Genomic DNA, 11617 nt, shown 5'->3' with positions numbered 1-11617 from the left:
GTTTGTTTTTGTCAATAACCGACGAGTTTCGACAACCACTAATTATCTTGAGCGCACTAATTACCTTGGTAGACTTAGAAATTTTGGATGTTACTAGCACAGTTTAATCATGACACCTAGCGTTCGACAGCCACTAATTATCTTGAGCGCACTAATTACCTTGGTAAACTTAGAAATTTGGATGTTAGTACTAACTAGCACAGTTTAATCACGACACCTAGCGTTCGGAGAACACGTATATGTACACATGATGAACACGCACAAGTGTCACGAGCACGCCCGTACATGTACACATGATACACGTACACGGGTCACGAGCACGTTCCTCAATATTTCCGAGCGCTACATCATCATGCTGTCTATTTTCAACAAATTTTCCCGGGCGGCGTTAATTTTGAGAAGACGTGCGGTGTTTTCAGAAGACGTGTGGTGTTGAATAATTCAAAAGCCTATGCCAATTTGTCGTGGCACGTCGGTTTTCAAAGATATATTATTAATGCCACCAACCCCCCCTTGCTTCTGTAAGCATAAAAATGCTGCTCGTAAGCTTCCATGAAGCATTTACAGTGCTTTGGAGCTGGTCCTCCTCCTGTAGTTGCCTCATCTCACACTAGCCGATTGCAGTATTATCTCACTTAATTTTTGTAGTAGAAACACAAGCAATATAATGGATCTTCCTATAAGCCTCCGCGACTTTAAATTACGGCCACATGCGGTTGTTATCCCATTCCCTGCACAAGGCCACATCGGACCCATGATGCACCTGTCTATAAAGCTAGCCTTAGAAGGCTTCATCATTACGTTCGTTAATACACAGCACAACCATGCACTATTGCAGCATTTGCAGCCGCGATTTGAAGAGCAAGGCCTTGACATACGCTTTGCGGAGATAAGGGATAAGAGGGAGAATGGGAGCACGAGTGGGCAAGAAACCCTTGTTGAGCTGTGCAAGTCTTTCTTTAGCTTGAAACCGGCTTTTGAAGAGCTGGTGGAAGGTCTGCTCCGATCCGACGTGGAGAGCCCGGTCACATGCATGATTTCGGACCTTTACCTCTACTTCACACAAGATGTTGCCACCAGATTTGGGCTCCGAAGGCTTGCTTTCTGGACTGCTTCAGCTGGTACACTTGCATCCGTCATGGCCGTTAAGCAAGGGCACCGATCTCCTGATGACGATGGTAAGAGCGCACCCCATCGTCCTCTGTAAATAATCACGAAGTAATTGCTTGTAATAAGTCGTCTCGATCCAGCTAATTATGACGAGTATATTAGCAGTGGATTAATAATCAGCACCACTAGTGTTAATCTCCTACGTCAATCAGTTTGCTTATACTACTTAGAGCTGAATCAAACTCTAATCAGGATTACAAGCTAATTCTCCTCTAAGAAGTGCGCCACATGTTGCAGAGCCCGCTGATCAGCGTATAACCTGGGTCCCAGGAGTGCCACCGCTGAAGATGACCGAGCTAAACACGTTTTTGCAGTGCTTTGATCCGGAGGACTTCATGTTTGACGTGTTTCTGCAGCCATACACAAGGCTGAAGGAGAACACGTGGATTGCAATTAACACGTTCGAAGAGCTTGAGCAGGGTTCAATGGAAGCCCTGAGAGAGGAAAACAATCCCATATACACAGTGGGACCTCTGCTACCACCTTCCTATTTCGACCAAGAGGCCGAGGGAGGAAGAGTTGCTACTGGTGCAGGGCTAGCCTCGTATCAAACAGCAGCCCTCTGGCCAGAAGACCACACTTGCCTGAAATGGCTGGACGGGCAAGAGCGCTCTTCTGTTCTGTATGTATCGTTCGGGAGTATTGCCGTGATGTCCGCCCAACAGTTTGAAGAGCTGGCCTTGGGCTTGGAAGCTAGCCAATCAGCTTTGCTTTGGGTTATCCGACCCGACCTCATGTCCGGAGACACGGCCCTTTTCCCGCAAGGGTACCTTGAAAGGATACAAGGGCGTGCATGCTTCGTCGAATGGGCCCCCCAGCTCCAAGTGCTCACTCACCCTGCCGTGGGAGGCTTCCTCACTCATTGTGGCTGGAACTCTACACTAGAAAGCATCTCGGCCGGGGTGCCCATGCTGGGTTGGCCCTACTTTGCGGACCAAATGCTCAACAACAGGTGCTCTGTGGACGGCTGGAAAGTGGGGTTGGATTTCAAGGCAGACCAAAATGGAATCGTGCATAAAGAGGAGGTGGAGAGACAAGCTCGAGCCCTTATGCGAGCTGGAGAACACACCACGGCCTCTTCACAGCTCAAACGAGCAGCATCGCGTTGGAGAAAGGCCGCCCAGGAAGCTATCGATGCCCAAGGATCGTCCAATCTCCAATGGAAGCAACTTGTCAATTCTATGGCGGCCCAACCTCCTCCTTAGCTGCTGTTATTATATTCATCAAAATTAAAATAAGAAGAAAGAGCTGTTGTTATTATATTCATCAAAATTAAAATAAGAAGAAAGCAGCTGTCCTCTCCTAAGACATAGTATCTAGATATTTGTTGTTCAACTTGGATATTTTGCACCTTTTGATTCCATTTACTTGCTTTTTTCCTCCTGACAAAAATTCCACTTCCCCTTTCTCGCTCAAATTTTTTTTAAAAGAAAAATCAAGATGTCACCACATCCATAACGTATGTGTACTTATATAAAATATGAATACATATTTTCATGCACGTGGCAATTACACCCTTTTTTTTTAACAAAAACCGCCCTTCACATAAGACCCCTAATTATCAGAGAGAATGCAGGGGACAGAGAGAGGTTGGGTTCGTTGCGAGCAAACACACATACACAAGAGAGAGATGTATGGCTTAATTTTTTTTCTATCTTCTTCTCTTCTCTACAACCATATAACTAAAAAGATTAGAGTACATGCTATAAGAAAAAATATTCTCCTACAATAACATGCAATGGTCGGTCTATAGTGTGAACTCGATTATATAAGCTGGTGCTATAACTGTGCCATAGCTCTAGTACTCCAAAGTGATTGTCACACAGCCTCTCGTGCACACTAGCGGCATATCAACCATAATCTCACCAACCAAGCCAATGGCATAAGTGCGGAAGCTATCACCCAGGTGGGTCATCAATATTTGTAGCACTAGTTAAGCTCGATATCATCCTTTTATTTTTATTTAAAAAACCACCCTTCATGTAGACCCCTCCCTAGTCATGACAAGCATGTGTACTTAACAAGATATAATATACACACCTCTACAAAAATGTGTAATGTGGGCTACGTGAACTTGATCTCTCCATTGCCCAATGTGTTGCACTATTATGAAGTTGTGTCCCCGCGGTGGCCTTTTTTGAGCCTAGCCTTATGCTTCTTCTTTTGGCCCTCCACGTCAGCTATGGCCCAACAACCTCATTTGTAAGGAGTCTTCATACCTTGCGTTCTAAATCAGGGCATCAAATATACCGAGGGTTGTTCACAATATACCTCCTCCTTGAGATGTTCATTGACAAAGGCAAACTTCACATCCATCGGTGCACATTACTAGCCACTTATCATGAGTAAGAAAAGCTAGTACCTTGTGAATAGTCAATCTATATGTGGGAAAAATGTCTCCTGAAAGACAAATCCCTCTTGTGTAAAGCCCTTTTCCAATAGCCATATCTTGTACTTCTCTAATAGTTTACCATCACATATGTACTTAGCCTTCCAAACCCACTTGGTTCGGATGACTTTATGTCTTTGTGGACAGTCTACTAGATCCCAAGTGTGACTCCTCAATCATAATTATTTTGCATGGCTTCCTTCTAGTTTTTTGGATCTGCTTGTGCTTCCTCCAAAGATCTTAATCATGCACTTTCATTACCTTAGGCATCAAGACCATAATGACAATTGTGTATGTACCCTCTTTAGGTCCTCTAATCTCTAACCATGGAAAATAGTTCATAGCTCATTCTCTAGAGACCTAGAGATTTCTCATCAAGAAGTTCCTTAAATACATGCACTATAAAACAATGGAGACATGCAAGATTGACGAGTTAGTAAAGTCGAATGTGTAATGCCTGTTTATTAGCAGCAACTCTGTATAGTTTTATTGCTCTTTGTTTTGTTTCTCAATGTTCTCCTGGCTTGGATAATAGCCACACTAGTAGTAGGGCTAGTATCACAGTAGAAAAAATCCCAAAAATGGTTTGAACTAGGTATGCTTTTCTCCTACCACCTAGTCTGCCTTCTTTTTTTCAAATAACCCACATAAATATTCTTGTCCAAGGATCGTCCAATCTCTAATGGAAGTAGCTTGCCAATTCTATGGCCCATCCATAGGAAGGAGAACTAAAGTTATTCCTTTACTAAATTGAAGAAGGACAAAGAATTTGTCCTCTCCTTCTTGATCCATGGAGGTTGCCCATTGCGAGCGACGATTGTTTTGTTGGCCCACCCCACCAATTTTTTTAGGCATCTTCATTGAAGACATAGTATCTAGATATTTGTTGTTCAATAGAAGGAGCAACTTGGATATTTTGCACCTTTTGTTACCATTTACTTTATTTTTTCCTCCGAACAAAAATGTCATTTCCCTTTCTCGCTCAAAATTCTTTTGTAAAGAAAAATCAAGATGTCACCACATCCATAAATATGTGTACTTATATAAGATATCAATATATATTTTCCTGCATGTGGCAACTACAACCTTTTTTTTTTAAAAAAAATCACGCTTCACGTAAGGCCGCTAATTATTAAAGAGAATGCGGGTGAGAGGGAGATCTTGAGTTCCTTGCAAGCAAACACACACACATAAGAGAGATATGGATGGCTGAATTTTCTTCTATCTGTTACCATATTATAGTAGTGATGTGTGTGAACACACTTAGGACCGCCGGGGCACTTTTTCCCTCACTAGGAGGTTTTTTCCCCCGTGCATTGTATATACGCCCATTATCTTCTAGGGCTGGTTATCTTTCATTTTTGGCACTCATAATACACTACTGTGTTGTGCTCAAGCTTCCTCATCTTCTTGAAGTTGTGTGTGCATTCCTGCAACCCTAATTCCAACAATTGGTATCAGAGCAGGCTTCCTCTTCCCGGGCAGCATCACCGGCACCTGCCGCTTCATCTCCTCCGATTGCGACGAGGTTTCACGAGCGTCTGCAGGTTAGTATATGCCGTGGGAGAGCCCGTGGGGCTTGTTCGTTTCAGAATTTTGATCTGAAGTCATTTCGCCCTCCGTTTTTGCATTCCAAGTACTGCGCAGGCAAAATCGTCCTACTGTTCAGATTTTCTGTCAAGATTAAAATCTGCAGGACAGGTGCCCATTCGTCTGTTTTGGGCTGTGCTACATAGCACAGGTCGATTTTATACAGGTTTACCTCTTACAGACAGCATTTACATCTAGTAGTACAGTCATTGGCCATGGCTGACAACAATGATGTATTCCGCATGTTGGCTGCTGAGGATAAGTTGGATGGCACCAACTATCCATTGTGGGCATATATGATGCGACATGTATTGGTAGCAAAGGGGTTATGGAACATTGTGCAGGGTATTGATGCACGTCCTATTGTGGCTGAGAATGCTGCAAACACATCAGAAACAGGTACTGTTGATGATGGTGCAGGCACAAGTGCTGTAGCAGCTGTTCGAGAACCACCACTTTCAGCAGAGCAGATTCGTTGGGATGGTAGAGATGCGCAGGCTCATGCCTTGATTGCGCTGTCTGTCAAACGTACCATTATCCCACATATTCGCTCCTGCAGGACTTCTAAGGATGCTTGGGATGTACTTGCCACATTGTATCAGGCAAGAAATGAGGCTCGTGTTGCTTATCTCCGAAAACAGTTGGAGAGTGAGCATATGAACGAAGGTGATTCTATGGATAGCTTTTTGACAAAGATCAAGGATTTCAAAGAGCAGCTCATTTCTGCAGATGAAATCCTGTCAGACAGTTCACTTGTGCAGACTGTTTTGAATGGTCTACCAGATTCTTATCAGGGTTTTGCTTCCACTCTTCGCTTGATGATGAAAGGCAATCCCAATGCCTTATCATTTGAGGAGTTAGTTTCTGTTTTGCTGCAAGAAGACCAGTCAAGGCAAAACAGGAATATTATGCGTGTCGCAGATCAAGCTTTCGTTGCTAGTCAGAGAAGCGGGAAAGGTAAAGCTGGCTTTTCTTCTAGTAAGCAGAAATCTGCAAATGCTGCGCAACCAAAGAAGGAAGACAAAGATGAGAAGAAGGGTGACAAACAGAAGACATTTTGCAAGTACTGTAAGGGAAATGATCATGTCATCAAAGCGTGTCCTAAGCTGGCTGCGAAAGAGGCTAAGAAGAAAGAGGCTGGTATGGCTGTTGCAGATGCCTCTCCTTCTAACAATGAATCTGCTAATGTTGTGCTAGATACAGAATGGGCATTCAATGCGCAGTGCAGTTATGACCCATCTTTGCATGACACATGTATGTCTGCAGTAGATTCAAATGTATGGTACTTTGACAGTGGTGCCACTAAGCATATCACCTCGCAGCGCAGTTTATTCACTTTCCTTGAGTCTGCTCCCACAGGGAATACTGTCACTTGTGCCAATAACTCCTCTTATCCCGTTGAAGGAGTTGGACAGATTGTGCTGAATGTTGCAAATGGCAACACCTTTACACTTTTTGATGCATTGTATGTGCCAGGGATCAAAAAGAATCTGCTGTCAGTCTCCGCATTTGCCAAAACAGGTTTGGTTGTAAAATTTGTGGATGACAGATGTACTGTTCATGATCTCTCTTGTGGTGACATCATTGTAGCATCTGGTTCACTATGTCGAGGGCTGTATAAGCTCAATATGGATGGCAAATGTGTAGAGGATTCAGCATGTGCTATTATGGATACGCAGGCTATTTCAGATGCAAAACTGTGGCATGCACGTTTTGGTCATCTGAATTTTGCAAGTTTGTTGCGCCTGCAGAAATCTGAAATGGTGTCTTCTTTGCCTAAGCTTGAGGCACCTGTCAAGCATGTTTGTGAGGGCTGCATATTGGGTAAAATGCAGCGTGCTTCCTTTCCCAAAGATGGATCAGTGAGAGCTGAACGCAGATTGCAGCTTGTTCACAGTGATGTTTGTGGTCCCATGCAAACTCCATCATTTGGAAACTACCTTTACTTCGTGACTTTCATTGATGATTTTACCAGGCATGCATGGGTATATCCTTTGAAGGCAAAGTCCGAAGTGTTTTTGTGCTTCAAACAGTTTTTGGTTATGGCTGAAAATGTGTCAGAAAGTAAGATGGGCACCCTCCGTTCAGATCGAGGGGGGGAGTATATGTCTTCAGAATTTAATGCATTTCTGGCTGAGCATGGGATAAAACACCAATGTACAGTGCCGTATACACCACAACAAAATGGTGTGGCTGAGAGAAAAAACAGGTCTCTCATGGAAATGGCAAGATGTATGGTTAAGAGTCAAAGTCTACCACATGGTTTTTGGCTTGAGGCTGTCATGTGTGCCACTTATGTACTAAACAGGTGTCCCACCAAAGCATTATAGGTTGTCACTCCATATGAGGCTTGGCATAGCCGCAAGCCATCTGTTGGCCATTTACGTGTTTTTGGTTGCCTGGCATATGCATTAGTGCCTGTGCAACATCGCAGAAAATTGGATGACAAAGCTGTCAAATGTATTTTTGTTGGATATAGTGCTGAGAGCAAAGGCTATCGTTTGTATCATCCACAGACAAAGCGCATTTTGGTTAGCCGTGATGTTGTATTTGTGGAAGATGCAGTTCAGCCCTTGGTTTCATGTACTAAGGAGACAGATATCAGCTCACGTGATGTCTATGATACATTGTTGCCTCTTTTCAGTGGTGCACAGTCAAGTGCAATACCTCATGAGGCAGTTTTTCAGCCTATGCAGGTTTTAAATGATGGCACAGATCAGCCTATATCTGATGCAGATGTGCATGATGCACTTGAGGATGAGAGACAAGAGATTGAGGGCTCTAGGAATATGCCTAGATGGCTGGTGCAGACTTTGCGTGACAGCAAGTTGGATGCCCCTTTGTCTAGTCGCACTCGTTCTGGCTCTCATGGTGCCTCTTATGCGTCAGATTGTTATGCATTGGCTGTTTCTAGTATGTGCGATGAAAGTGAGCCTGTTTCATTTGATGAGGCACAAAGTTCAGAAAATTGGATGGCTGCTATGCAAGCAGAATACGATGCTATTATGAAGAATGGTACATGGTCTTTATGTGACTTGCCCCCTGGCAAGAAGGCCATTGGCACTAAGTGGGTATACAAATTGAAGCGTAAGCCTGATGGCACAGTGGATCGCCATAAGGCTAGGCTTGTTGCAAAAGGTTATGCTCAAGAGAAGGGCATTGATTTTGATGAGACTTTTGCTCCCACATGTCGTATGACCACTGTTCGTAGCATCTGTGCATTAGCAGCTCATAATGGTTGGAATGTACATCAGCTGGACATAAAGACTGCGTTCTTAAATGGAGATTTGCATGAGGAGGTGTATGTATCGCAGCCTCGTGGTTTTGTTCAAAGAGGGCAGGAAAACAAAGTGTGCAGGTTAAAAAAGGCTTTATATGGTTTAAAGCAAGCTCCACGAGCTTGGTATGAAAAAATACATGCATATTTGACTGCACATGGGTTTCAGAATAGTCCAACAGAAAGCACTTTGTATGTTAAACGTGTGGATGGTGTACATCTAATCATTGCTCTCTATGTCGATGACATGCTGCTCACAGGACCAAATGAGAGTCATATTGCTGATTTTAAGGCTAATTTGAATGCCTCTTTTGAGATGTCAGATTTGGGGCATTTGCATCATTATTTGGGGATACAATTTAAGCAGTGTGATGGAGGTATTGCTTTGTGTCAGACAAAGTATATTGAAACATTGTTGCGGAGATTTGGCCTTGAAGACTGCAAGCCTATTGCTACTCCAATGGAGACAGGTTTGAAGTTGAGTCTTCATGATGCTGGAGATCACTTTGATGTCACACTCTATCAGACAGCTGTTGGTTGCCTCATTTATGTATGCATTACGAGGCCAGACATTCAGTTTGCAGTCTCACAGGTGAGCAGATTTATGCATAGCCCAGGCATTAAGCATTGGCAGGCAGTGAAGCGTATCTTTCGCTATTTGAGTGGTACTCGGCATCTTGGGTTGTTTTATCCCAAGGGGGGATCATTGCCGCCAGATTTACATGCTTTTTCAGATTCTGACTGGGCTGGTTGTTATGACACACGCGTGTCCACGAGTGGTTTTTGCTTCATGCTTGGAAGCTCATGCATATCATGGTTGAGCAAGAAGCAGCCTACTGTGGCCACTTCTAGTTGTGAAGCTGAGTACAGGGCAGCTTTCACAGCTACGGTTGAGTGTGTGTGGCTCAGACGCCTTATGGCTGATTTGGGTGTTGGGCAGCCATCTGCCACCACCATCTTCACTGACAGTCAGAGCGCATTGGCAGTTGCGCGGAACCCAGTGTTCCATGCTCGTACGAAGCACATTGAGGTGCACTACCATTATGTCAGGGAGAGACTCTCTGCAGGAGAGATCAATTTGGCTTATGTGCCAACACAGGATAACCTTGCAGACCTTTTCACAAAGGCTCTGCCTCGTGAGAAGTTCGAAGCTTTTCGCAAAGCTTTGGGCTTACTCCCTTTTGTGGATTCGTCCACATAGCTAGACACTTCCCTATACATGAGTGCTAGCTCTTGTTCACCGCATCACTCCAGGGGGGATTTGTTACCATATTATAGTAGTGATGTGTGTGAACACACTTAGGACCGCCGGGGCACTTTTTCCCTCACTAGGAGGTTTTTTCCCCCGTGCATTGTATATACGCCCATTATCTTCTAGGGCTGGTTATCTTTCATTTTTGGCACTCATAATACACTACTGTGTTGTGCTCAAGCTTCCTCATCTTCTTGAAGTTGTGTGTGCATTCCTGCAACCCTAATTCCAACACTATCTTCTTCTCTTCTGTACAACCACATAACTAAAAACAAGACTACTTTTAGAACACAAACGGGTCATTATGAGTTCTTAGTGATGCCCTTTTTGGACTCACTAATTCTCTGGCTACTTTTAGCCACATGATGAACCGCATCTTCCTCAAATATCGCAACTTTGTTGTAGTTTTCTTCGATGATATTTGATAGTGTTGCTGTGAGCATGAGAAATATCTGGAGATAGTGTTTAATCTCTTAAAAGAGAATGAGTTGTATCTCAATCCTGAGAAGAGCTCTTTCTTTCAGACAGAGATTGAATACCTTGGTCACATTGTTTCTGCGGATGGTATTCATGTGGACCCCAAAAAGATACTAGAGACTATAGTGACTTGTCCGAGACCCAAAGATATTCATGAACTCTGATCATTTCTTGGTTTGTGGAGTTACTATAGATATTTTGTGAAGAATTTTGCTTACATTTCTCATTATCTGACTTTTCTTTTAACGAAAGCAAACAAGTATGTGTGGACTGATAAACAGGAAAAATCTTTTAATGCTTCAAAAGAAGCACTCACTAAAGCACCAGTTCTGCAATTACCAGACTTTGCTAGACCTTTCTTTATTGTCGTAATAACTGATGCTAGTGGTACAGGCATAGGGGCAGTATTAATGCAAGATGGTCACCCCATAGCATTTGAGAGTAGGAAACTCAGACCCCCTAAGTGCAAGTACAACATTTATGACAAAGAATTGACTGCTGTAGTCCATGCCCTAAAGATTTGGAAACATTATTTGATGGGATTAGAATTCATCATTAAAACAGACCAACAGAGTATCAGGCACCTGTTACCCAGCCTTTGATATCTGACCGACACATCAAATGGATTGCTTTTATTCAAAGTTTCCAGCCTACTATTCTCTACTAGCTTGGAAAAGAGAATGTAGTCGGCTGATGCCCTTAGTCCACAGCCTAGTGTTCATCACATGACGGCTGTAGATAGCTCGACTTTCAATGCTATGAAAGACTCTTATGACCAAGACCCAAACTTTTAAGACACTTGGACCAAAATGAGAGATAATGGGTGGATTCCCCACTCAGATTACTTTATCTCATGTTTACTATCATATCCATGCTTAATACGTTTGAATCTTTTATTTGTATGGAGTTGATTACTAATTCTTGATTTATGGGAGTACTTGTGGTACTTTGATTCTCTTGTGTGGCAAAGATCGTGACATGGAGTTTCCATGTCAGTAGAATTTTACCACGTGGTAAAACGCATGCATTTCATGATTTAATTATAAAAAAGTATTTTTAAAATATTTTTTTAATTAAAAAATTTTGAAATAAAATTATGTAATATAATTTTAAGGCTCTCCTCCAGAAAAAGAAAAATAAATATTTTTTTAAAATAAATATTATTTATTAACTAAAATTGTTATTAAAAATTAAACATTTATTTTATTTTTCAAGTAAGTGAATATTATGATATAATTAAATAAAATCTTAATATTTAAAAAATACATTTTAAAAAAAAATAGAAAAAAACTTAAAATATGTCTAGCCCAATTTTTGGTGTCTCCGTCATTCTTAGAGCTTCAACAACTTTGGAGATAGCTCCACTCCAAGCATATGTTAATCTTGTTCTAGTATTACTTTAATCTTGATTATCTTTAGTTCTTTGCTTAATCTCTTTTTTCCTACTTCTTTGCATGGCTTC

The 11617-nt window shown here is 42.4% G+C and overlaps 1 protein-coding gene across 1 annotated transcript; it reads left to right on the top strand.

Moving 5' to 3' along the window:
- Positions 1-519: 519 nt before the first annotated feature.
- Positions 520-2430, top strand: LOC147619574 (UDP-glycosyltransferase 85A2-like). Its single transcript, XM_086773241.1, has 2 exons — positions 520-1178; positions 1408-2430. The coding sequence occupies exons 1-2, from the start codon at positions 668-670 to the stop codon at positions 2373-2375; spliced, it is 1479 nt and encodes a 492-aa protein (XP_086629367.1). The 5' UTR covers positions 520-667; the 3' UTR covers positions 2376-2430.
- The last annotated feature ends 9187 nt before the right edge of the window (positions 2431-11617 follow it).

Source organism: Cibotium barometz, chromosome 33 (assembly GCF_041138505.1).
Source record: "Cibotium barometz isolate CiBa-2024 chromosome 33, ASM4113850v1, whole genome shotgun sequence".
NCBI lineage: Eukaryota > Viridiplantae > Streptophyta > Polypodiopsida > Cyatheales > Cibotiaceae > Cibotium > Cibotium barometz.
The sequence above is the reverse complement of the archived record's forward strand: the minus strand, read 5'-3'. Positions and strand labels throughout refer to the sequence as shown.

Excerpts from the sequence above, each read along its gene's own strand:
- LOC147619574 (XM_086773241.1), top strand. The coding sequence starts at position 668 with ATGGATCTTCCTATAAGCCTCCGCGACTTTAAATTACGGCCACATGCG. Across the intron at positions 1,179-1,407 it reads CCGATCTCCTGATGACGATG|AGCCCGCTGATCAGCGTATA; the intron begins GTAAGAGCGCAC and ends CACATGTTGCAG.